Source organism: Trifolium pratense, linkage group LG6 (genome assembly GCF_020283565.1).
Source record: "Trifolium pratense cultivar HEN17-A07 linkage group LG6, ARS_RC_1.1, whole genome shotgun sequence".
In the NCBI taxonomy this organism is placed as follows: domain Eukaryota; kingdom Viridiplantae; phylum Streptophyta; class Magnoliopsida; order Fabales; family Fabaceae; genus Trifolium; species Trifolium pratense.
The window spans coordinates 41,225,860-41,252,786 of record NC_060064.1 but is presented as its reverse complement, the minus strand read 5'-3'; the positions used below and the strand labels follow the sequence as shown (position 1 = coordinate 41,252,786).

The 26,927-nt window shown below is 34.2% G+C and overlaps 2 protein-coding genes and 1 pseudogene across 5 annotated transcripts; 2 read left to right on the top strand and 1 right to left on the bottom strand.

The window, feature by feature from the left end:
* The first annotated feature begins 923 nt into the window (after nt 1-923).
* Nucleotides 924-7,680, top strand: LOC123891313 (plastidic glucose transporter 4-like). The gene is made up of 13 exons (XM_045941149.1): nt 924-1,319; nt 2,630-2,744; nt 2,936-3,003; nt 3,582-3,714; nt 3,796-3,895; nt 3,988-4,100; nt 4,409-4,502; nt 4,644-4,797; nt 6,039-6,185; nt 6,795-6,868; nt 6,981-7,069; nt 7,155-7,269; nt 7,394-7,680. Exons 1-13 carry the CDS (start codon nt 1,187-1,189, stop codon nt 7,577-7,579), a joined length of 1,521 nt encoding a protein of 506 aa, XP_045797105.1. The 5' UTR covers nt 924-1,186; the 3' UTR covers nt 7,580-7,680.
* Nucleotides 7,681-7,822: 142 nt separating this feature from the next.
* On the bottom strand, nt 7,823-12,570 carry LOC123892285 (annotated as a pseudogene).
* Nucleotides 12,571-15,504: 2,934 nt separating this feature from the next.
* On the top strand, nt 15,505-26,051 carry LOC123889287 (RAB11-binding protein RELCH homolog). 4 transcript variants are annotated; one of them, XM_045938562.1, is made up of 20 exons: nt 15,508-15,975; nt 16,646-16,795; nt 17,105-17,286; nt 18,919-19,026; nt 20,276-20,446; nt 20,547-21,062; nt 21,399-21,473; nt 21,547-21,675; nt 21,750-21,824; nt 21,915-22,124; nt 22,332-22,484; nt 22,581-22,792; nt 23,016-23,133; nt 23,229-23,361; nt 23,431-23,632; nt 23,713-23,818; nt 23,895-24,035; nt 24,133-24,256; nt 24,407-24,523; nt 25,368-26,051. In XM_045938562.1, the coding sequence occupies exons 1-20, from the start codon at nt 15,777-15,779 to the stop codon at nt 25,745-25,747; spliced, it is 3,501 nt and encodes a 1,166-aa protein (XP_045794518.1). In that variant the 5' UTR covers nt 15,508-15,776; the 3' UTR covers nt 25,748-26,051. The 4 variants fall into 4 exon arrangements, with proteins under 4 accessions (XP_045794516.1, XP_045794515.1, XP_045794518.1 ...); XM_045938561.1 differs by having other exon boundaries at nt 15,509-15,975; nt 20,529-21,062; XM_045938560.1 differs by having other exon boundaries at nt 15,505-15,975; nt 23,229-23,632.
* Nucleotides 26,052-26,927: the final 876 nt, after the last annotated feature.

Sequence of the window (26,927 nt, the reverse complement as noted above, 5' to 3'; positions counted from 1 at the left end):
TTATGTATTTTAAATATATTTTATAAAATAAATCAGTAATTTTTTTTTCTTCTTATCCTATCCTGCTGGTAACCCAGCTCAAATTCAGGATAAGAATTATAACTAGAGAGACAGGATAGGATAAGCTTCAGGATTAACTTATCATATCCTGCTGTATCACCAAACACTGGATTGCGGCAGGATATGATACAGTTATCCTATCATGTTTCTTATCCTGTGCACCAAACGGGCCCTAAATATAAGACTTAGTTTGATCATTGTATACACAATTTTGATCACTAATGTCTTTAATTGTCTATTAGTAAAAAATTATAAAAATTATAATATTTTGAAATTATATGTTAATATTTACATCTACATATTATTAAAAAAAATACGGTCAAAACTCAAAACAAGATAAATGAATAGTACATTTTAGTCAAAATAGCTTTTATAAAAAAGTGACTGAGGAAATTATTACCTATAAGTAATTCATATTGCTATTACACATTTACACTGCAACCTTATATATTACCTCATAATTAGCTACTATTACATTGTAACCTTACATATAACCTCATAATTAAGGTACTGTTACATATTTCTTTATTATAAATAGCTTGTTATATTACCTATAAGTAATTGATACTGCTATTACACTGCAACCTTATATATTACCTCATAATTAAGCTACTTTTACATTATTTCTTTATTATAAATAGCTCGTATAGACACCAAAATATTGTATCATTATTTTCATAGAAATGAGAAAATCTTTCTTACAATTTCTCTTCTTTCTCGATGGAATTGGTACAATTATCAGAAGTATTGAATTTGATAACTTTTATTTATAAAGACAAAATTTTGTTGATTTTTCCTTATAAATAAGCCTGGTGGGAGTATTTGTCTTTATAAACAAAATAAAAAAGCTATAAATAAAAAATAAGAAAAAACCCAGTTGGGTCGGTTACTGCGTTTCGTGTTAAAACAGACAGTTAAATCCAGTCTCGTTTTACTTTGTACAGTAAACATTTTGACCCAAAAATTTCTTAACGATTCCCTTAAAAAATTTCGCAACATAAATCTTACTACTATATGCTTTGACTTATTGGTATTGAAGTTTTAGATCAGTTATGCATGTGTCAACTTTTGGCGTTGAAGAATCAAAGGGTGAAATCAGAATCAGAATCAGAAGCAGAAGAGAGTGATGAGCAGCTGCTTCGGTTTGAGGTCTGATCCAGCTATCATGGAAACCGAGCTGACTAGTAACAGAGGAAGGAGTTTTGGTATCATTTTTGGTTCTACGGTTAAGCCTAGACCCCTCAGATTTCAACCTTCTGGTTTGTGTTCTCTTCCTCATCACTTTCATTTGTTGTTTACTTCATCCCCTGTTCACTTTTTTTATTCATGCCTAGATTTATTAGTTACGTTTTTTTTTGTCTTTAGACAATGTTTGTACCGCAATTTATGATGAAATTTAGATTAACATTTGTGTCAAATTGATTAACATTCTTAGTGAATAATTTTTTAATTTTAACTTTTTTTTTTGTTCTTTTTTTTTTTGTTGAATTGCACCTATGTTTTCTATTGATATTAATGTTCTGCTTTTGTTTTCCATGTGTAAATGTAAATGTAAATGTTAATGTAAATGTGCATTCATGTTTACTTTAGGAGAATGCTGATGATCATTGGTTGACACTGTTGTTGATATGTTAGTTAGTGGTTAATTTCATCATTGTTGCAATTTAAACTCACATGCGTTGGCCTGGTGGTGAAGGCTTAGGACCTTGGAGTTTGCTCTTCTCAAGGTCTCAAGTTCGAATTCTCCCAGTGCCACTTCCTGTGTTGAGCCAGTCCATACAGAGTGAAGGCTTTAAATGGGCACCTCCCGCCGCCATCGGTGTCTCTCGGATTAGTCTGTCCTTAGGCCGGATACTGGGTCTTAAAAAAATAAAAATTGGAAGGTATAATATTATTATTTATTTAAGGGGAGGGGGAGGCATTTGTCTTGCTATACATTCTCCCAAACTGGGATTTGAACTCGGTCATTTTGGATTATAAAGCTAGACGATCACCACTGCACCAACAACCACACGATATGTAATGTTTAAGAAGGGAAGTGTCGTTGCCACATTCTTTCAAATATTTTCTCTATTATCGGGTGACTTCGCATAGGTCAAACCATGTGGATTTCATTCCCTATTTAGCGGGACCTATTCTCAAAATGGTGGAACCTACATGAATTTTACCTAACTATAGAGGGAGTGTTGATAAAGGCATTAGAGTGTGTTGTCAATACTTTTCTTTTTTAAAACCATGTGATTGGACTAGATTGGTTAATGAACTCCCCCTAGGGAAAATTATTTAGGAGTATCCGAGTTCGAGTCCTGGGAGGAACAATTCTGGCCAAACTTTACTTACCTCTTGGCCGAACACCAGATTACCAGGGCACTCTTCCCTTCAAAACCGTAACACAAAATAAAATACTTTTCTTTTAAGAATACCCTACTAGTGTACCATGTTTAAGTTGATTTTATTTATCTTTTACAGCTTGCTCTTTTTTAATATCTATTGATGACTGTTAATGTCATGTGTATGGTACGAATGTGTTTGTTTCCCTCAAATATTACCGAGTAACACTGTGTTGCAGATGAAGATGTTGAGGATCTTATCTCCAATAAAGCTCCTGGAAGACTTTCTGGAACTGTTTTTCCATATGTTGGTGTTGCTTGCCTGGGTGCATTTTTATTTGGTTATCATCTTGGGTATGAATTTCATCTTTGTATAGTTTGAAGATTAATGGACTTATAATGCACTATATCCTTTTCATTACACTGTCATCTAAGTTAATTGAATGACATAAGCAACTTCTTTATGTCTTATGTTGAATTTCATCTATTGTACTGCTGATTTACTTCTTAGGTGGGAAACTCTGATAATGCCCTGTTTGGTGTAGGGTGGTAAATGGGGCTCTTGAGTACCTTGCCAAGGATCTTGGAATCGCTCAAAACACTGTGCTTCAAGGTTTTTTTCTTCTTATTTATTTTTTTGACTCAACTCTTTCTTATTAGATCTAATGTTTTATATCTTGTAGTGTGTAACAAAGAGATTTTCAGCATACATGTAAACATGTATTTTATGTTTGTTATTGATACTTTTATACTCCCTCTGGTCCCTAACATATAAAGAATACAAAGGCCAAGGATCTTATTTAATGTTACAAAATTAAATTGTTATTCCAAATATACCCCTAGCATTAAATATTGTATATTTACTATGTGAGTTTCTACGAAAAATATTTCACATTAAATAGGGTATAGAACAATTATAACAATTAATGCACTTTGAATTGAAATGAGTTTCTTTTTCTTAAAATAAGGACCAAAAAGTGTACCAAAGTTTTTCTTATAATAGGGACCAGATGTAGTATTAAGTAGGAACAAACTTCAGTTTTATGGCATGGTGTTTCAGTAAGTTTATTTGTTTCTTTTTGACTGTGAATGAAAAAACTGTATGCCAGTGATCTTTATACGATACATCTCAAAGTACTTGTTTTACTTGAATATGCTCTAGATTTTCATGAGATTTATATCCATGAACAGGATGGATTGTCAGCATGTTACTTGCCGGTGCTACTGTCGGTTCTTTTACTGGTGGAGCATTGGCTGACAAATTTGGTCGAACCAGGACTTTTCAGTTGGATGCAATCCCTCTAGCAATTGGAGGATTTCTTTGGTCTGTCAATTGTCCTTAATACAAGAATTGATCTCTAATGTACATTTGATACCGGATGTTTTAAATTTAATTCATTTACAGTGCTACGGCTCAAAGTGTTCAAACAATGATCATTGGCCGCTCGTTAGCTGGTATAGGAATTGGCGTTGCGTCTGCAATAGTACCACTGTACATATCTGAGGTTGTGCCTTTATAAATTATTTTAACGTTTGTGATCATGCTTACATATTTTATATGGACCTCAGGCTTATGGTGACTTGTTCTAATGGACAGATTTCTCCAACTGAAATCCGTGGCGCACTTGGATCTGTTAATCAACTTTTTATATGTATTGGGATTCTTGCAGCACTAGTGGCCGGTTTGCCTCTGGAAGGAAATCCGACGTGGTATGTAGTATTGAATTGCTTATTTTTGTCACCTGTTTATTTCTTCATAGGTCAAATTTAAACTAGAGGGCATGCATGTTTTCCATTATGAATTTGTAGAACACACATGTGAATTTGTGGAACAAATGTGAAGCTTGTGTGTGAATTGAAACCAGCAATCTCTTTGGTGGCTGAAAGTTATTTTAAACATTTTTTTTAACTCTGGTAACAGCAGAATTCTAAGTTAGTTTCATGCCAATGGCCTTGTGAATGCATGAATGTTAATTGGCATTCTCCTCTACCTCGTCTGATCTTCGTTTAATTATCAGGTGGCGCACAATGTTTGGAATTGCAGTAGTTCCATCTATTCTGTTAGCTCTTGGAATGGCAATTTCTCCAGAGAGTCCCCGGTGGCTTTATCAGGTTATCATTTTGTGTAAACTTAATACAACTGAACAGATGTGTATGTGTGTATATAATGCATTTCCTTCGAAGTATATCACTAGAAGTTTAGTGAAATTGCAATAATTTTCTGAGAAAATTACATTTCTTCTTCTTTTACAGCAAGGGAAAATCTCTGAAGCTGAAAAGGCTATTAAAACATTATATGGAAAAGAAATAGCTGGTTCGGTTATGCAGGACTTGGCAGCTGCAAGTCAAGGTTCTTCTGAATCTGAAGCAGGATGGTTTCAACTGTTTAGTAGACGATATTGGAAAGGTATTCTAAAGTTTAAGTCAAGACTGATTCCATGTTTGATTATTAATTGTAGAAAAGGTTTGTAGTGTATTTAAGCATAATTTTAGCAGCAGAAAACTGCTAATAATATCTTCATCAGTTAACTATAGATTCACCTTCAGCTTTTGAAGGCTTGGTCATAATTATACTTACTTAATTTTCTTATTTAGTTTCACTACTAAATTTCATTTTGGTTTGTTCTGAAATCATCAATGCTGAATGAATTGTTGTAGCATTATTTCTCTAAAATATTCGAGTCCAGATCCACTCCATTTCTTTATCCTCCATTTCCCTCCAGTTTTTCTCTTGATGAATGACACGTGGCAATACAAAATTTCAATGGATGTGATTAAAAACTTAAAAGTTACAGAGAAACTTCGTGAACTAACACCAACCAACAACCCTCGTCGTTCTGTTACTTCACCTTCTTGCCACCGCCGTCCAGCTCTATCCCACTGCCACGAACCAGCCCAATGCCACCGCTATTATTCTTTGTCATGCTATTATTGATTTCCAAAATTGTAATTTTTGTTGAGTTTGCAGAAAATATTCACTGATTAAATCTGATTTTGCAGTGATGAGAGGGTGATGGGGCGAGTTGCTGTGAGAGGAAGAGGGGCGAGTTGCTGTGAGAGGAAGAGGGGCTGATGCAAGGCCAAACAGTGGGTGGTTTTGGGCGGCATTGGGTTATAGATGAACGGAGATTATTACTATGGTGAAGAAGAGGAAGGGAATGAACTGAATCGATTTTTTTAAAATTTTATTTTATTAAACAAATCTTTTTGAATCGCCGTCGCCGATGTCGTTTCTTTGAATGCCGTTATTGCTAAAAAAAGAAGAAGACCAAGAATACACAGGTGGTGGTGGTGGCGGCCATGGTGGTGAATTGTATTCTTTGAATGTCTTTTCTTTGAATGTCGTTATTACTCGCCGATGTTGTTATCCAAAATAGTGAATTTGAGAAAAAGAAGACCAAGTGTACACAAGCGGTGGCGGCGGCGGAGCTTTGTAATGGTGGTGATCCGACGGTACTGGGATACTGAGAGTGAGAAGAGGAGAGTAATCATTCCATGGGTTGTTGTTAGTTCAAAGCATTTCTCTGGTTTTTAATCCCACCCATTAAAAAATTTTATTACCACATGTCATCATCAAGAGAAACACTGGAGGAAAATGGAGGATAAATAAATGGAGTGGATTTGAACTCAAAATATTCGCTGTTGCAGTTGTCAGCGTTGGCGCAGCACTTTTCTTGTTCCAACAATTGGCTGGAATAAATGCAGTGGTTTATTATTCAACTTCTGTCTTTCGCAGTGCTGGGATTGCTTCAGATGTTGCAGCAAGTGCGCTGGTTGGTGCATCAAATGTTTTTGGTTAGTACTTTTCATTCTAAAAATTGATTAGTCTTAAAGTTTAGATTTACTGTCTCAGCTCTACAAAATTAGCTTTTAAGGTGAAATATGCCACTCTTTATATGTTCTTTTCAGGCCTTATCTGTTTTCAATTCGGGACATAGATTTTTCCCAATACACCCCCACATACCCAACAATACACAATTAGGCTTGGTGCGTGGATAATATGGTCGGTGACCCGAATCAATAAGATTTAATATACTATATTAGGTTTTTATGTGGGGCGTAACTCATCCTTACAAAGCCAATGTTGTAGGGTTGAGTACTTGAGTTAACCCCAATTCAAAGTTTAAGATAGTCTAGAGTCTATCTAATATCCGTCCAGGCACCAGATATTGGACCATCCTCAATATGTTCAGTTCTCGACACATGAGAGGTGTGTTCAGAGTCCCACATTAGATGAGGTATAGCCGGAAAATATGTTCACAAGTGGGAAACATCCTTCAACTTACAAGTCAATTTTGTAGGTTAAATTCGACACAATCCAAATTTTAAGAATTAGTATGAACTATGAAATGTGGACAAACATTATAATTTATACATTTGTCCTGGTGTTTGATTCTGGTGCAGGCACTGTTATTGCTTCGTTCTTGATGGACAAAAAAGGAAGGAAAAGTCTCCTTATCACTAGCTTTAGTGGGATGGTAATAATAATTTTAATTCTCATTTGTTGAAGGCTTATAGCAATAGGTGTTTGAGCCTTTGATTATGATTCTTTATGTAAAACAAACTACCTTATTTTTCTGTGTTTTGCAGGCTGCTTCTATGTTGCTTCTATCCGTGTCTTTTAGTTGGAAAGTCCTTGCACCATACTCGGGCATCCTTGCAGTCCTCGGGACTGTCCTGTAAGTCATTTAATTTTTGTAAAATTGATTTCATTTTTTATTTTCATTTCTCATTTAACTTTGGTGGCATATGAATTTCAAGCAGTTATGTATTATCCTTCTCTCTTGGAGCTGGTCCTGTGCCTGCCCTTCTTCTACCAGAAATATTTGCATCAAGAATCAGAGCAAAAGCCATTTCTTTGTCATTAGGCACACATTGGGTTAGTGATTTTACTTTGGAATATAATATTACATGTTATTCTTTTATCTTTCTATAAACTTTGAAACTCCAAAACTCCAAAGCTGAAAATTATGAAATGTGCAAAATTGAACTTTTGTTATCAGATTTCGAACTTCATGATAGGGCTCTATTTCTTGAGTGCTGTAAACAAGATTGGTATCAGCACTGTATATTTGGGGTTCTCAACTGTGTGTCTCCTTGCTGTCTTGTACATAGCTACTAATGTTGTGGAAACAAAGGGTCGCTCATTGGAAGAAATTGAATGTGCTCTTACTCATACAATAACTTAGAATTTTTGTACCACATACTTTGCTGCTAATTTTCTTGATGTAGTAATTACTATAATTTTTATCTTATATTTACCCATTTATTAAATTTACAAGTTCTTAAAGTCCTAAAGTTATTATAGTAAATAATTTTTGAAACGCAGAATATAACTAAGATCTTCAAAGTCATTAGTAGTTAGAAATTAACAACTATAAATATAAATGAACAGGTTTTGAAGCTTAACCAAAGGATATGCAAAGTAGTACTCAAATACCAACATTATATGATATGCAGTAGTTTATAGTGCCAGACTGCCAGTAATTTAGCCACTGCAATTATATAAAAATGATTTTGAAGTGCATCAAAATGATTTGCAGAATTGTATCCCAGAAACAGTTACACAATTTAATTATTTTTCTACTGTAATTGAACTTGTCACACACCAATCGGATATGTGAGGCTTGTAGTGGTGGCCTTTTCGGAGAAAATAAGACGGGCGGCTTTTGGAGGAAATGGCAATGAAGAAAGTGGTCCTTGCAACATTTCAATTACTTTATTCATCTATCGTCTATCTGATGGATTCGTTTGAATGCACCATAAGCTTACCAGAGTAATCTTTCTTACCAGATCGTTTTCTTCTTCTGAAATTGTCGAGCAATTTAAACGAGTATTGTTACCTTACTCAAGATCCTTATAAATCCAATCTGAAAAGTACATTTCAGAAGCACATAATCCTCCGGTGTCATAGTTTTTTCTTCCTCCAATCTTTTCAAGAATCAACATGTCATAACTGTATACATCTGACTTGTGAGAAACTCCACCAAATGCTCTACTAAATATTTTTGGTGCCATATATCCTATAGTTCCTCTTGTTCCTGGTATTGACACAATACTATCATTCCTTTGACATATTTTAGCAAGTCCAAAATCAGATATTTTTGGACAAAAATCTTCATACAAAAGAATGTTTTGGGTTTGATATCAAGATGCAGAATTATTGAACTACATCCTTGATGCAAGTACGCTGGTCCTCTTGCAATGCCAATTACAATTTGGAACAAAGTGTTACAATAAAAACCACAAACATTAAGAAATTTGCTTTTATAGCCTTTGGCCATGACTTGCACATGGCCAAAGTAACAAAACAAAACAATTTGAAATAGGACAAAACTTACATGCATTTCCATACATGCATTTCTTACTTTTCCTCTCACACAGAGATAATTTTTTTTTATTAAAAAATAATTTTCTTTTATTTTTTCAAAATGAAAAAACACAAATAACCACCTCTTTATGAGTGGAAAATTAAGAAATGCATGTATGGAAATGCATGTAAGTTATATATATATATATGGGGTTTTCTAACTTAGACCCTAGTTAGGTCTAAGTTAGCAAGGTGCACCTTTTCAATTAGACCAAAATACCCATTCTTTTTAATTAATTAACCAAAATACCCATTAATAGAGGCGGATCCAGTGTCGCGCGCGTACCAAAGGACCATGGTTACAGACCGTTGATTTCCATCAGACAGCCAAGATCTAATCTCATCAAGACTGTCTGATCAATCCGACAGCCCAGATCATCCTGATCCATCAGATTCCAGCGCGTGCGCCACACTTGATTACACCCTGGAGAGAGAAAAATTTGCTTTTTAAAAGTAGGACACGTGTCACACAATGGTTGGCTGGACGTGATTTTTGTTCATTTAATACTTTGAACTCAATTATTTCGTTGTAAATTAATTTTTTATTTTTTATTTTTTTATACCAAAATTCATAATTTTTTTTTTTCTACAAATAGAGACTTGGTTCGTTTGATTTGGACACCGAAAAAAAAATGCAATTTTTCACAACCTTAATCTCATTTTTTGTCTACTAAATACGTTACTTGTGTGTTGTAATTTAACACGCACCACTCAACCAACTCACTGAAACCATTATACCAGGAAAATAGTAGATAATATTCTGGAACTTTTGGTATATTTTATGAAATTTTTGGAGACCTGAAACTATTTTTAGTTAATTAAATGAGATAAAACGGTAATTAAAAACTAGTGTTTGCTTCTGAAACCATTTTACTGGTAGAATGATTTCAATGAGTAATTTATTAATTGTGTTTGCTTCTGAAACCATTTATCTGGTACAATGGTTTCAGAGAGTTGTAATCTGAAACCATTTTGCTGGTAGAATCGTTTCAGTAAGTTGATTATTAGTTATTTGCTTCTGAAACCATTTAGCTTGTAGAATGGTTGCACATAGTTGTATTCTGAAACCATTTTACTGGTAGAATGGTTTTAGTGAGTAATTTATTAATTGTGTTTGCTTCTGAAACCATTTATCTGGTACAATGGTTTCAGAGAGTTGTAATCTGAAACCCTTTTGCTGGTAGAATGGTTTCAGTGAGTTGATGTAAGGTAGTGAAAAATAAGATTAAGGTAGTGAAAAATTGGGTTTTTTTTTCTGTGTCCAAATCAAACGAACCAAGTCTCTATTTGTAGAGAAAAAAAATTATGAATTTTGGTATAAAAAAAAAAAAAATTAGTTTACAACGAAATAATTGAGTTCAAAGTATTAAATGGAAAAAAATCACGCCCAGCCGATCAGACAGCGACACGTGTCCTGCTTTTAAAAAGTAGATTCTTCTCTCTCCAGGGTGTAATCCAGTGTGGTGCACGCGCTGGAATCTGATGGATTCGGATGATCTGGGCTGTCTGATTGATCAGACAGTCTTGATGAGATCAGATCTTGGCTGTCTGATGGAAATCAACGGTTTGTAACCATGGTCCTGCGGTACGCGCGCGACACTGGATCCGCGTCCATTGATGGTAATTTGGTTAATTAATTAAAAAGAATGAGTATTTTTGTCCAACTGAAAAGGTGCACCTTGCTAACTTAGACCCAACTTGGTCTAAGTTAGCAGCCCCCTATATATATATATATATATATATATATATATATATAAGGTTTGATTTAGATGAACCTCCAGTTTGACCATCACCTGGAGTCAGAGGGTTCCAGTCTTCCAAATGGTGTTTGAGAGGAGCGACCGCACAAGACACCACAATTTTAGGGTCACCATTATTTTTACTTAGTGTGTGTTTATGTGTGTGCGTGCAATCACGCGCGCGTGCGTTCATTTGTTAAAAATAAATAAATTAAATAATTATTAAATTAAATTTTAAAATAGAGAAATTCATTTGAAGAATTAAAAGTTATCAGAGAGATTCTAACAATTGAAAATATAATCTTTAACTTTCTTTCACAATTATTTTTAAATGACTTTAAAAAAAATGGGGGTACCAAAATTATAACTTGCATAGGGCACCAAAAATTTCAGGGACGGCCATGCTTGGAGTAATTGCATTTTCACCTCCGCCTTGTCTAGACATATTTTGGACAAGAAAAGAATTGCATGTGATACTTAACTTAACCTTTGATAAAAATTTGGGAATCACTCCCGATAAATTATTATTAGAAACATCAAGATTCTGGAGTTGAGGCAAAGTTGTAAGACCGTATGGTATTGAACATGTGAAATTATTGCCAGAAAGAGTCGAGTTCACTAAATTTGTTAACTTGGAAAATGCTGGAGAAATAGTTTATGTTGAATTTGCCGACAATGCCCGACAATGCTCACAATTTTCCCTCTTTCACACAAAGTCAATCTTCCCTTACAATTACAAGTATTATTCCCGGTGAAGAAAAAAGAATGAGGCCCAAAAGCTTTAAAAATTTCGAGAAAAATCATAATTTGGGGATCACAAGGTCCAACATCGCTCTGACAAAAGTAATTTGGTTCCAAAGTTGTTTTAACACCCTTGTGAAACTCAGGTATGGGTCCTTGAAACCAATTGTCGCCTAAAGAGATGATGCTCAAGCTAGATAGAGCGAGTAAAGAAGGTGTGATCAAACCAAATAATTTATTTGAGTGAAGCTGCAAATTAGACAAATTAGTACGATTGGACATGTTAGGAATTCGACCCGTGAAGCTGTTATTGTGACACACTTGAGACAAATTACCCATGGAGGATATAATGTTAATTGTACCTCGAAACCCAGATCCCCACTGGTTGTTAAGCCGTAAAATGCTCACTGTTGATTTTCTTATAGACTCGGGTAGATTTCCATCAATTTGGTTGTGAGAAATAATAAAAGTATGCAAATTTGGAAACGAATCAAACATTTCTGATGGTAATAAACTAATCATATTCGTAGCTTCGAGATCAAGGATGTCCAAATCTCCAGAGTTAATTAAATCTTTCATAGGAAATACCCAGTTGGAGACAAAGTCGTCCCTGAGATTTTGGGTGCCCTGTGCAAATTATAACTTTGGTGTCCCATTATTTTTAATTCATATAATTATAAATATATAATTTTAAAGAAAAGTTAAAGATTATACATTCAATTGTTAAATTCTCTCTAATAACATTTAATTCTTCAAATAGATTTCACTATCAAGATCATAAGAGTCTTAAATTTATTTTAAAATTTAATTATAATAATTATTATTTAATTTATTCATTTAAACAGATACGCATGCATGCACGCACACGCGAGTGCACGCACGCACATATGCACACGCTAAGTTAAAAAAAAATTGATACTCCTAAAATTTGTTAACTTGGAAAATGCTAGAGAGATAGTTCCCGTTGAATTTATCGACAATGCCTGATCCCCAAAATCAATGCTCACAATCTTCCCACTTTCACACAAAGTCAATCTTCCCTTACAAGTATTATTCCCTCTGAAGAAAAAGAAGGAGGCCCAAAAGCTTTAAAAATTTCGAGCAAAATCATAATTTGGGGATCACAAGGTCCAACATCGCGTTGACAAAAGTAATTTGGTTCCAAAGTTGCTTTAACACCCTTGTGAAACTCAGGTATGGGTCCTTGAAACCAATTGTCGCCCAAAGTTATGATGCTCAAGCTAGATAGAGCGAGTAAAGAATGTGCAATCAAACCAAATAATTGATTTAAGTGAAGCTGCAAATTAGACAAATTAGTACAATTGGACATGTTAGGAATTCGACCCGTGAAGCTGTTATTGTGAATCCACGCTTGAGACAAATTACACATGGAGAATATAACGTTAATTGTACCTCTAAAACCAGATCCCCTACTGGTTGTTAAGCCGTAAAATGCTCACTGCTGATTTCCTTAGACCCTCGGGTAGATTTCCATCAATTTGGTTGTGAGAAATAATAAAAGTATGCAAATTTGGAAACGAATCAAACATTTCTGATGGTAATGAACTAATCATATTCATAGCTTCAAGATCAAGGATGTCCAAATCTCCAGAGTTAATTAAATCTTTCTTAGGAAATACCCAGTTGGAGACAAAGCCGTCCCTGAGATATTGGGTGCCCTGTGCAAATTATAACTTCGGTGTTCCATTTTTTTTTAATTCATATAATTATAAATATATAATTTTAAAGAAAAGTTAAAGATTATGGGTGCGTTTGATTCGTAAAATAGCAAGAACTGAACAGAACAGTACATGACAAAATAAGATAATATAGGACATGACAAAACTGTACCGGAGAGATATATGACGATAATATTTTTATATTCGAAAATAAAATGGGTATTTTCGTATTTTTTATAGTTGTACTGTGGACAAAAAGTTGTCCCGTGGTTTAGTGAGGGACAAAAAATCTTGTTTTTGTACTGTCCCTTGCTACCTAATTTGTCAAGTCCATAACCAGTTTCAAATCAAACAGGGTCCAACAAAAGTTGTCCTATCCAGTCCGTTGTTTTTTAGCAGATCAAACGCACCCTATACATTCAATTGTTAGAATCTCTCTAATAAGTTTTAATTCTTCAAATAGATTTCACTATCAAGATTATAAGAGTCTAATTTTTAAATTTAATTATAATAATTATTTAATTTATTCATTTTAACAGACACGCAGACACGCACGCATATATGCACACGTTAAGTCAAAAAATAAAAAATTGGTACCCCAAAATTTTGTTCATTAACTTGAAAAAAGCTGGAGAGATAGTTGCCATTGAATTTGCAAACAATGCCCGATCCCAAAATGCTCACAATCGTCCCCTCTTTCACACAAAGTCAATCTAAATTTCTTTTCGATCTCATTTTACTTGCCATCATGGTCCGCCTGTTACAATAGAGAAACAACGCGAATATCCGTCGATTTATATTTGTGTTAAAATAACAACCATCACCGCTAAATCGGATCCAACTCCTTTAAAATGAATGATTCACTTAAAAATGTAAAATATATACGTGGATTATAACAATCGATAAGGTTGTTATAATCACAACTTTCTCACTTTATTACACTTAGAGCATCCACAATGGAGATACTCATTTTTGAGTACTTAACTGGGCCCAACGTGTACACAACACTCATTTATAATTTTTTAATAATAGTATCTAATAAGTACTCAATTCTTCCAACCCATTATCTCTTAAAAAGTTCTAAATAGACCCTACTAATAACACATCTCACCAATAACTATACATCATTACTAGAACTTTGACCCATGCGGTGCATGAGTCTAATTAGGTGTAATATGTAACAATAAAAAATAAAATACCAAAGTTTTAAGAGCATTTTCAATAAGAGTAGTATAGAGAATTTCATGGACTAATTATTCTATATTTGTTTATGTGCTTATTTTATATTTTATATATTTTTTAAATAATTTTGGAACCCCATCGTTTTGTTTACTTATTAAAAAAAATTGTTGATAACTAAAGGTTAAAAAATTGATGATAATTAAAGGTTAAAAAAAAATTAAAGACATAATCAAAAACATAAACTTAAGTAGACATCCATAAATAAATAAAAATTGTGATTAATTCTGCCGTTCAAATTTATTGAAAACAGGGTTAACATATTAGGATTCCTAAATTCTTTCATAATTGAAGCACATGTTTTAGCGGTTGAAAAGTTTTATTGTAAGTAAGAGATGCAGATTCGATGACAAATCTGTATTTTTTTAATACAAAACTGTAATAAAAAGAAAGAGAAAATGAGAGGGGAAAAATTTGGTTTAGGGTTAGATTACGTTAGCAAGCTTATAATATAAGAGATTATCGGTTTTTAATTGTTTAAATTGTGCAATGAAAATTGATGGTGCTTAATTGTCGTATGAAATCTTTCCTATGAAAGTTGATGGAGCTTAACACTTTGTGGACATAATTTAAATCACAATTGGTCTGCTAGTGCATATTGTATCAATTGACCATCAGTTAATATTAAATCTGCAATGTTAGAATCAAAATAATGAATGTGATTAGTGACATGACTATGGTTGTGTTTGGTTGTATTGCAAAAAAAATTGATTTTGCAGAATTGAGTTTGATAATAACTTTTCAAATTACACGCGATAATAACTTTCCAAATCTCACATGATAATTATTCTCTAAATTTATGATTCGGTAGAAAAAAAATCATTGATTAGGAAAGACATAAAAATATTTCGTGATGAATAATATAGTCAACAATAATTTTGATATGATATACTTTTAAAATTGATGGTGCTTATCAATTATTGCACATAATTTTAATCACAATTGGTATACTTGTCATAGTGGTTGGAAATATTGCCTTGCACTGAAGGGTTGAAGGTTCGAATCTTGGTCAATACAAAATTGTATTATTTTTTAATAAAAATTACAAGATAAAATGGAGGGAAAACTATTAGGTATTCTTTGTGTTTTGCTCCAATATGGTACCACCTATTAGGTACTAATACTTAAAAAAATAAGTACCACCATTGGAGATAGTCTAATACCTATTAGGTACTCAAATGAATATTGCTCCAATAATAGTACCTACGTACCATGATTCGGTAATAGGTACTGTACCATTGAATTGAAGATGGTCTTAAAGATCCAAATCCCCTGAATGAATGGTAAAAAAATGTTGATGGTGTATAAATGAAGCAATCCGCATGTAACCCACTCGATAAATCCCTCACTCCCTGTAAAAGTGTCCAAATTCCAACAAAATCTTGTTTTGTTTTACTCAAAGAGTCTTCATCTTGACGCAATTCAACAAATTTCACAAAAATAAAATAAATTAAAAAAAAAAAAAATAGTACTCCATCATCCATGTGATTTGTCACCTAACTAGCCAGCATCATCCATTTGAAATTGCAACTTCACTCACTCCAAACCTTTCCAATTCAATGTCCTCAGATCAGAATCTCAATTAGGGTTTTGATCTGAGGATTTAACAGAACAAAAAATGGACGTAGATAAATCATCACTGTGCAATTGCGTTGTCAACTTTCTCTTGCAAGAGAACTATGTGCTTACAGCATTTGAACTTCTTCACGAGCTTCTCGATGATGGCCACGACGATCAAGCTATTCGTCTTAAACAGTTCTTTTCCGATCATTCTCTTTTTCCTCCCGATCAAATCTCTCGCCTCAACTCTCTTAAAGGTAATTCGTGTGTTCACTCTTTCAATTTCATCGTTTTCAATTTGAAGTCAACGCTGAAAAATTTGATAGAATTGAACACAGATCATGCTTATTAGTTTATCTGTATTGTCAATATAGTGCATGTTTTGTGCATTTTGCTGATAAGATCTTTAAATTTAGATTGGATGATATGATATTATATGCATAAGTGTATTTGTTAAAAGAGGTGTTCAATTTGGAAAGCAGAAACTAAAATGAAGTAATTCTCGAGCAGTGTTGTCAATTGCGGTTGGCGGATAATTTTGGATTGTTCAAATTTCCGCTAAGCTATAGTGCCATGGCATTGTTATAGAAACTATTTGATTACACTTTGTACTAAATAGTGTATCACAGAACTATGAGACTTGTTCATTCTTCATTATGCGATAGCACTATAAGATTTGTTCAAACTCTGTTAAGCTAAATCATGAAACAACTGCGATTTGTTCAAACTTCGCTATGCTATAGTGCTATAGCGTAGTTGTAGCTGCTATTTGACATCACTGTTCGCAAATCTCTAGTACTTGTAATCTAACCAGACTGATAAGAGCAGATATGATATTTAGGTGTGACTTGATGTAATCCTTTACCTGATATGATGATATGATATTTCTTCTTCCTCATTTTTTTTATTTTGTATTTTGAAATGCAGTGGCAGATCCTCAAAGTTTGCTGGAAGAGAAAGAAACAGCCGTAGAAAAGTTAGCTATTAGTGATTATGAACTGCGTTTAGCTCTAGAAGACATCTCAAAACTCAAGAGTGAATTGCAGAAGAAGACAGAAAACCTTAATGAAACAAGTGGTAAAAGTTTCAGTAACCTTCACACTTTTTCACACTTTCACTTAACAATCCCCAGGGATAATCTTATAGTAGTATCAACATTTTCACTTAACAATCCAGAAATAGAATTTTGTTAAGCTCGGGCTAAAAGTTTCAGTAACCTCCACACTTTTTTTTGTTGAAAATGGTTCTTCGTTCATTGTAAGGCAATTTGGCTTTATGCTTCTTTCTCTTATGTAATATTTTCTAGTATATAAAAATAATGACTTGTAATACTTGGAATGTTCTCCAGTTGTCACTGCTTTATGGAATACTTCTTTTTGAATGCAGCGACACAGTTAAGCGGAGATGTTTCAGTGAATGATGGGCAACAAATTCAAAAGCAAAAGAATACTTCCTTCACAGATTTGGGTCCGTTAAAGGATACTGAACGTCGAGATCTTAATTGTGCCGTAAAGGAATATCTGCTTCTAGCTGGTTACCGTCTTACTGCAATGACATTTTATGAGGAGGTTGGTATTGCTGCATTGCCTTTTTTTTGTTGCTAGTTTCTGTTTTCTTTTGGGTAGGGGATATACATGTGATTTTTGAGAAAGTGCCAGGTTACATTTTAAGATCCACATGCCATGTAATTCTTTCAGTTCTGAATTTTTTTGTCCATTACCTGTTTCAGTAAGCAATTGGAAAATGTAGTAGTTACACTGACAGTGACTATAGTAGCTTTCTGTATTGTATGGAGAAGGAACCACTCAAATATATAGTCATATACTGTGGAATGTATGGAGGGTGTTATGCTATTTTACTTTTTAACTTTCAATTCTTGGAAGGGGATAATGGGTCTTGGAAAGGGTTATCAGAGGGTGTTGCATTGGCACTAAGGGGACGGGTAGGTTTTGGGCTAGTACCGTATATTTTGAGGATCCTTAATGTTAAGACAGCCTTGAGACAGTATCTTCTACTTGAGGTGGGTAGGGCATGGTGTGGTGCTTCTTTCTTGACCACATCATGAATTTCCGATCAAAATGACATTTCTATTCTAACATCACCCTTCTTATTTCTCAACCAGTTGGTTATAATATAAGTATAAGAGGGGAAATAAATCCAGTCTGTTGAAGGAAAATAAATGCAGAAACACACAAATAGGAGGTCAGATGTTTGAGTGTGAAATGTTGCAAATGCAAGGTAAGGCTGTCTACGACAGATCCATAATGGGTTAAACCCTTCCCTAGATCTCACCGTGGCAGGAACTTTATAGGGCCAGGTTTCCCTTTACTTTTAGATAAAATATTTTCCTCTTGTATTCCCTTTTCGTTAATATACTTATTCCTCCCAAGAAACAAAAATAAAAACTAAAGGAGGTTTCTATGGTACCTAGGATTCAAATGTTTTATTAGTCCCTAGTATTAGAAATGACAACATTAGAAAAGATGATGGAAATTAGGCTTAGGTAGTTTGGGTGTGTAGAGAGAAGACCTGTGGATTCTGTAGTAAGGAGAGTAGATTAGATGGAGGATAGTCAAATCACTAGGGGCTGAGAAAGAACTATAAGAGAAACTATTAAGATTTAAGAAAGATCTAGAGACTAATGAGTTGGATAGAAATATGGTATATGATAGAACATCACGGCGTCGTTTGATCCATGTAGCCAACCCCACTTAGTGGGATAAGGCTTGGTTGTTATTGTTGTTGTAGTTCCTGTTGTTAAGATGCTAGGTAGGGACTAATGAAATGAATTTTCATGTACTTAAAGGACTAACGTGATTGATTTTCATATATACTTTTGTGATTAGTTACTATTTTTTATAAAAGAGAGGGCCAAAGCCTAAAAAATAAAACTACAATGCAATTAAGTGGGTAGTGGAGACTCCCATGATGTCAGAGATGAAAAGATGACCCGAAGGAGCGGGGGGTTGCACATGAACTACAAAAAGAGTAATACATGAGTAAATATTTAATAAGGAAATAATTGGTAGTTTGGATACAGTCCAACAGATCCGTGGTTATTTTTTGTGTGTAAAACATCATAAATGCTGTCAAATTATATATGTACATGTTTATTCAATATTTAAAATAATGTTTCCCTTCCAATTTGGTGTTTAATTTTAGTGATTTGTTATTCTACACTAAAACTATTATTACTGTAGGTTACAGACCAGAACTTGGACATTTGGCACAACACACCTGCATCTGTACCTGATGCCTTGCGGCATTATTATTATCAGTATCTATCATCAACTTCAGAGGCTGCTGAGGTGATTCTTTTCATTATAAGCAAGTTATTTATTATTACACCTAATAGAAATTGTACCCCTTGTTCCGACAAATTGGCCTCTTCTCTGTTGTCTTTCCACTACTTGACTTCATCAGCTTACCATTTTGCGGGTTTTATGTCTTGCCATTTGCATTCATAGATTTCATATCCACTTTTTCTTCTGGTATTGTTACTTTTTTGTTTGAGTGTCTGCATGCATATTAGTTCACAGGCTTATCTTTTTAGGTTAAGAATAGAATATTGGTTATGCTTGCGTGTACGAACCTTAATCTTACCCTAATATATAAATATTAGAGTTGGGTGGGAGCCACAAGCCAAGTAATTCTATCCCTTTTATAAAACAGTAAACACACTCCCCTCTCTCATGAGATGGTATCCTAATCCTAAAACTAATTTTCTGGATATCTCCCTAGTATCCTTAATTGGTTGTAATATCTCACTCCTCAGTCCTCACCCTTCTTTTGAGGCACCCATTGATTTTCTATTCTTGATTTTGTCGACTGTTGTGCTTGATGAGATGTGCAACCTAATGGAATTTTGATCCCCTTCATTTCAATCTCTGCTATCATGTTGTTTAGTGCATTTCACGAGTTTCTCAATTTTCATCCTCATTGTTAGAATATCAGAAAATATCTTATAATTTCTTTAATATTATATTAGAGCATCTTAGAGTATCTTAGATTATCTCTTGGGACTAGTTTTTTTTTTCTTTCTTTTTTCTTCTTCCGTATGGTTATTATGATAAGTTTTCTGATTTCCCTATTTATTTATTTCTGGTAGTTAAACACAATAAGTTCTGGTAGTTTTTTTTTTTTGGGCAAGAAGTTCTGGTAGTTTTTATTTATTTGGGATTGAGTCTCTGCATCCATTTAATTAGGGATTAGTGTGTAGTCTTTTGTATCCAGTTATTATGAAGCTATTATCAAGTTATAATCAGAAATATTCAAACTTTTATTATTTATCTTAATCTCTCATCTAAAACCCACAACCCTCATATATCAGATGTTCATTTCACTAATAAAACTATTTCTATATAAATTGATGTAGCTTTATTTTTTCCTATGCAATAAAGTTTATTTAATAATTGAAGCTTTATATATATATATATATATATATAATATTATTTCAGAGGCATTGGTTGTTTTGAACTGATTTTAATTGCTCTTTTGAATATTCATATAATATTCTTTTCACATTACTATTTTACTGAAATCCATATGAAAATGCAGGAAAAGTTTTCTCTTCTTCAAGAGAATGAAACATTACTGAAATCAAATAAGAAGCTGAACCAAGAAAATGAAACCTTGCTGAAGAACAAAGGTTTGACTGATGCTCAAATTGGAACATTAACTAAATCTTTGGAGGTAATGCAGAAAGATATCAGAGAAAAAGAGAACCAGGTAGTTCATTTTTAGTTTAGATGATTCTGTCAAATAGCATTTTGTATTTACAAAATGGTGATATACCAACTGTAACTTTCAGGCGCTTGTTTTAAAACAGTCCTTGGAGAACCAAAGAAAAGAGCTCAATGATTGCAGAGCCGAGATCACTTCACTGAAAATGCATATGGAAGGGTCTCTCTCCAGAAATAATCTGGTTGTCATGGAAGTTAATAATGCCCAGTCTCAATCTTTAGAGTACGAGGAAGAAATTAAGAAATTGCATGTGGAAATTGAATCGCTGAAGGAAAAGAATGCAAGAGCTCCTGAACCTGGAAATTATGTTGGTTCTGAAACGGAAAATTTACAGACAGATGATAAAGTGATTGAGATTCATGAAGACCGAGGTACAATCTCAAATCCTGTTGATGCGGATGTTGGTGCTGTACACAATGAAGATGCACAATCATCAGCTGTTCAAACACTGACTGAGAATGCAAATAACCATGAAGATACCTTGCCTAAATTATTTGATCCTGCAAATACAAATAGTGATTTTGAAAATATAAAAAATGATTCTGAACTAAATGTTGGTCAACAAAAAGAGGACAGTGGGTTACTTGCAAAAGCAGACAGTGTAAGTGAGGTTTTTTTTTTAAAGCAAAATTGAGAATTTAATATATGAGAAAACAGAAAGTTTATGGTACTCTTATGATATGATTTAATTATTTTGAAAAAGTTGTTGAAAGTTGTTTTGGTCAAGGCTTGATCTAATGTTATAAATGGTGAACTGGAAGTATCATTTCTGGTTTCATTACCCATTATGTAGCACTTTTGTAAAATATAAAGATGAAAAATCTCTTCTCTTTTCATCTGAAAAAAACGATGAACAGTTAAGATGGCTAAAGGTTTGTTGTTGTCCATATCAATTTAACCGTGATATTCTGTTCTTATATATGTTATATTTTGACAGGGATTAGGAACAGTTCAGATACTTGCAGATGCTTTGCCTAAAATCGTTCCTTATGTCTTGATCAACCATCGTGAGGTTGGCTTTTCTATAAATCTGTTTCATTTGTTCTCTGTCACACGAATGCTGCATAAATTTTGTTTGTTTGTAGGAGCTCCTTCCTCTAATAATGTGTGCTATCGAGCGCCACCCAGACAGCAACACTCGGGATTCTTTGACCCACACATTGTTTAATTTAATCAAGCGTCCAGATGAGCAGCAGAGACGAATAATAATGGATGTATGTTGCACTGTTTTCTTTACTTCTTCAAGTGAACATTTGAATACAATTTGAATTTACCTGCATATTTTCAGGCATGTGTCAGCCTTGCAAAGAATGTTGGAGAGATGAGAACAGAAACAGAATTGCTTCCACAGTGCTGGGAACAAGTATATTTGTGCCTTACTTTTCAATTTTTACCTTTTGCCTTTATGAAACTCGGACCAGGTTTTCAGTTTTGTTGGTCTTGTGATTATTAGATAAGTCACATGTACGAGGAGCGTAGATTGCTTGTTGGTCAGTCATGCGGAGAGCTTGCAGAATTTATACGGCCTGAGATTCGCGATTCTCTTATTTTATCTATTGTGCAGCAACTAATAGAAGACTCTGCCAGTGTTGTTCGAGAGGGTGCAGCTCGAAATCTAGCTATGCTGCTTCCACTTTTCCCAAACAAGGATAAATATTTCAAGGTCAGCCTCACTATATTTGCTTCGAGGCAATCATGGAGAAGGTTTCTGACTTGAGACTTGGCTACAATGTAAGCTATAGAACAGGCTAACGAAACATGATCTAAGGAATGGAGCCTTTTACCTTAACATAATATGACAACTTTCAAAGAAAAATAATAATGAAAATTAAGATTTGCCCCAACTCTTTTCCTTACTTCTTATTGATAGGTGGAGGAGCTAATGTTCCAATTAGTATGTGACCCGGCTGGAGTGGTAGTGGAAACTGCTCTCAAGGAATTGGTTCCCGCAGTTATAGATTGGGGAAACAACCTAGATCATGTTTTGAGAGTTTTACTTTCTCATATTTTAAACTCTGCTCTGGTATTTCCTTTTCTTTGTACTCTCCCTTTCATACTTATAATTTCATTATTTATCGAAATTGTTTTTCTGAGTGGGATTTTTTGCCCCAATCCACAGCGTTGTCCACCGCTTTCTGGGGTTGAAGGGTCTATAGAGTCACATCTCCGTGTATTGGGTGAAAGAGAGCGATGGAATGTAGACGTTTTGTTGAAAATGCTGATGGAATTGCTTCCTTTCGTGCACCAAAAAGCATTTGAGACATGCCCCTTGTCCACCACAGAAACTACACCAACAATGTTATCTATCCCATTGCTTGAATTGTATGCTAGGTAAGCTTAGCAAGAACAGATGATTCTGAATAATGCAATTAGGATATTTGGAGGAGTCAACACCACTGACGGTCTTGACGTGACATCCTTCCTCCTGAGTCTTGTTGATTCATATTGTATTGTTTGTGCATTCAAAACATGAATTTATGCATTCACTGAAATAAAAAACATTCATAACTACATCAAAGCTTCAGCTGATCTTTAATGGTTTCCATTTTGCTAGGGGACAAGTTGAATGGGTTACATTTGAGTGGATGCATGTTGAGTGTTTTCCAAACATGATAAAGCTGGCCTGCTTGTTGCCACAAAAAGAAGATAATTTACGGAGCCGAATTTCGAAGGTTGCTTGCCTTCCCTATGAAGTTTTTCAAATTTTGTATGACTTCTAACGAAAGTTATTTCTCAGTTTTTGCTGATATATCCTATGTAAATGCAGTTTCTGTTATCTGTATCTGAATGTTTTGGGGAGTCCTACGTGACATGCATAATGCTACCAGTATTTTTAACTGCAGTAGGGGATGATGCAGATTTTACTTTTTTTCCTACCTCTATCCATTCAAGAATTAAAGGTAACATTTTTTTCCCTGTGATTTTTTTTTTGTTACATAATTGCTTCATATTTGACCGTTCACTTGTAGGTTTGAGGCCAAGATCTGCCGTTGCTGACAGGCTTTCTGCAATGTGTGTCTTGCCGCTTCTGTTGGCTGGTGTTTTGAGTGCTCCTGGAAAACATGAACAGTTAGCAGGATATTTAAGGAAGCTGCTACTAGAAGATAATTCCATGGAAAATCGATCAACCAAGCACACTCCTGAGATTATTAATGCTATCCGCTTCATTTGGTTCGATTATCACCACAAACATTTTTAAAATTCAACGTATTTTTGTCCAAAATTCATTACGAGCTTTCTTTATAATGCAGCACATATGAAGAATACCATGGGTTGGTATTTAATATATTATGGGAAATGGTGGTCAGCTCTAACATGAGCATGAAAATAAATGCTGCCCATCTGCTGAAAGTTATTGTAAGAGTGCTGATTTCTTAGTTTCGATATGCATATCATACAAATGCAAAAACTAAGATAGCTTCTTAATTAATAGGTGCCATATATTGATGCAAAGGCTGCTTCAACTCATGTTTTGCCTGCTCTAGTTACTCTTGGATCTGATCAAAACCTGAATGTAAAGTATGCCAGCATAGATGCATTTGGTGCAGTGGCTCAGCACTTCAAAAATGAGATGGTATCTGCTACTATAATTTATCCCTGGTTTCTGTTGAAGTTATGATGTTAATGCAGATCTTCATTTCAAATTCCTGATCAAATAAAATATCTTCCAGATTGTTGACAAGATACGTGTTCAAATGGATGCTTTTCTTGAAGATGGTTCCCACGAAGCTACTATTGCTGTTATTCGTGCGTTGGTGATTGCCGTACCACATACAATAGAAAGACTTAGAGATTATATCCTTAATCTTATTTCTGGAAAAAAAAATGTTTGGAGAAGTAATTAATGTCCCGGCATTTTTGTGTCTCATTTTTCTAGTCTATTGCATGTTATGTTGGTTTTCAAGGTCTCTGAAATAGTGTTTTTGTTTCTTTAACTTGACATACATCTTTTGTCCAAGATTTTCCAACTTACAGCAATGCCGAATGCAGCAAAAGATTTAATGCGTCGACGAGAGCGAGCTGATGCATTCTGTGAGGCAATCCGTGCTCTGGATGCTACAGGTTTGCTCATTAAAAATTATATTACTCTGGCATGCCTAAATTCTTTTGAGATATACTTTGGTGTTCAAGTCAAGGTTTGATTGATAGCTTTAATGCTTTGGACTTGTACCAGATAACCGTGTTCAGTTGTCATAAGATTCAAAAAAAATTATGGCAAATGCTAATGAGTGCCCCCGGGGCATTCTTTAAGTCTTTAAATAGTAAGTTTTTTATAGAATTTTTATGGGAATGGGTAAAGTCAATGCATTGGAAATTGTAGTGTTTAATTTTTTGAATAAATTGTTTCTTTAAATGGAATGCTTAAAGAGTACCCCGGGGGGCACTCGTTAGCAAGACCCAAAAATTATTCATGGATTGGAAATATGTAATCTACACATGGATCTACCAGTTTTGTAGTTTTTCCGTAGCCCAATTGGTAACTGTAATGTATGGATCTTTGTAGCCTTTTATGCTGTGTTTAATCTAATTAATTGATTTCCAAACCACACTTTTATTCATTTGTTGATTTTAATAGAAAATATTATTAGATAGGAAAGTTATGTTGTACAAAGAAATCATAGGCATCCTGCAAAAAGGAAATGTTATAATTTTGTATCCATTATCTATCCTTTTTGCATCATTGTTAATCAAAATTCACATCCTTTCAGTCATTCCCTCTGGCTCTATGATGGCAAATCATTTGTAGTTTCAACTTTATTTTATGCACCACCTGTACGCTAGAGTCTACAATTTCAACATTGTGTGTAAAAGTCGTAGTTTACATGTTTTAATTTCATGGAGACTTGATGTGTTAAAATTTATTTTTTCCCTGAGTATTTTTAATTCTTAGCTTCTCTTCTTTTAGATCTTCCTGCAAATAGTATTCGGGAGTTCTTCCTGCCTGCTATACAGAACCTCTTGAAAGACTTGGATGCACTGGATCCAGCTCACAAAGAAGCACTTGAAATTATTATGAAGGAAAGATCAGGGGGGACTTTTGAGACTATTAGCAAGGTAATGGGTGCTCATCTCGGGCTTCCATCATCAGTTAGCAACTTCTTTGGTGAGAGTGGGTTGCTCGGGAAGAAAGAAGCCACGGAGCCATCAACAGAGGCAGTTATCTCTCCCAAATCTGCCACTGCATCACCAGCAGAGGACACTAGATTCAGACGCATCATGATGGGAAATTTCAGCGATATGCTTCGCGGTAAAGCAAAAGCCCAAGAGGATGGGCAGAACCAATAAGATGCATTCCCCCCTAGCGAGTTTCTGCTTGAGCTGTTTCATCAGGTGAATGTCATTGTTTCCCATATGTACAACAACCAAGACTTTTGATACTTTTACAGTGTTGTTTCTGAGATAGAAATAGAATATGAAAATATAAATAAATAGTAGTTTATTGCAGTTTTTGACCTTTTTGTGTTTTTGGTGCCAAATTGGTGGTTGTGATCTAATAGGCCCTGTGTTTCAGGGGACAGGAGTCAGGAATATATTTTTGAGTCGAGAGCACATAGTATACGAATTGTTCATTAAATAATCATCTGCTCTAGTCTCTGTGTTTTACTCACTTTTTATGGTTTGGGATGTTTTAGAAATGACACCTCACCAAACCTATTTGACTGAAACCAACAGTAGAATCAAAACAAAGGTGGGTTTTACAGTACACCAAACCCGTATTGGTGTGGCAGACAGTCCTCCTGAGTTTTTACCTGGTATATTATACTCTTTTTGAGTTTGCTGTTTAGTTCTCCATAATAATATATTTACAAACAGTGGACATATCAGTGAAATTCTCCCTTGTTTTTAGGGGGTGGTCATGGGTTCAAGTCAACTGATAACCTGATTTTCGATATGAAAATTTGCTGGTTAAAATAATTGGTTTTATTTTGTTTGTATATTTTTTTTTTGGCAAAATTTCATCTTTAGTCGTTTAATTTTATTTCAGATAACGATTTAGTCTTTTATCTTTCTTTATAACATCTTAGTGATTTTTTCATGTTTAGATATGAATTTCAAGCTTCAAATTTATAGTTTTATTTGTTTGTTCTCTTTCAATCATAAATATATCTTATGCCGTAAAAGAATATTATAGTTTTTTTTTTTTTGTACAGAATTTTATAGATTTGAAGCGTGAAAAATCATATACAAACATGGATAAATGAAAAAAAAAAAAAAATGAAGTAAAAAATAGATAAATGACTAAATTGTTACTTGGAATATAAAGTTAAAAGAACAAAAAATGTCATTATAATACGGTTGATTCAGCTAGTGATTTGAAACAAGAGGACTTCAATCAAACCAATGTCACTTAGTGGACATTTAGAATCACATTGAGTTTGACGAAATCAAAGTAACACATCGAATTTGTTGAAGTTTTTTAGTGTAATACTCCCTCCGTGACAATATATAAACAAAAATCATATTT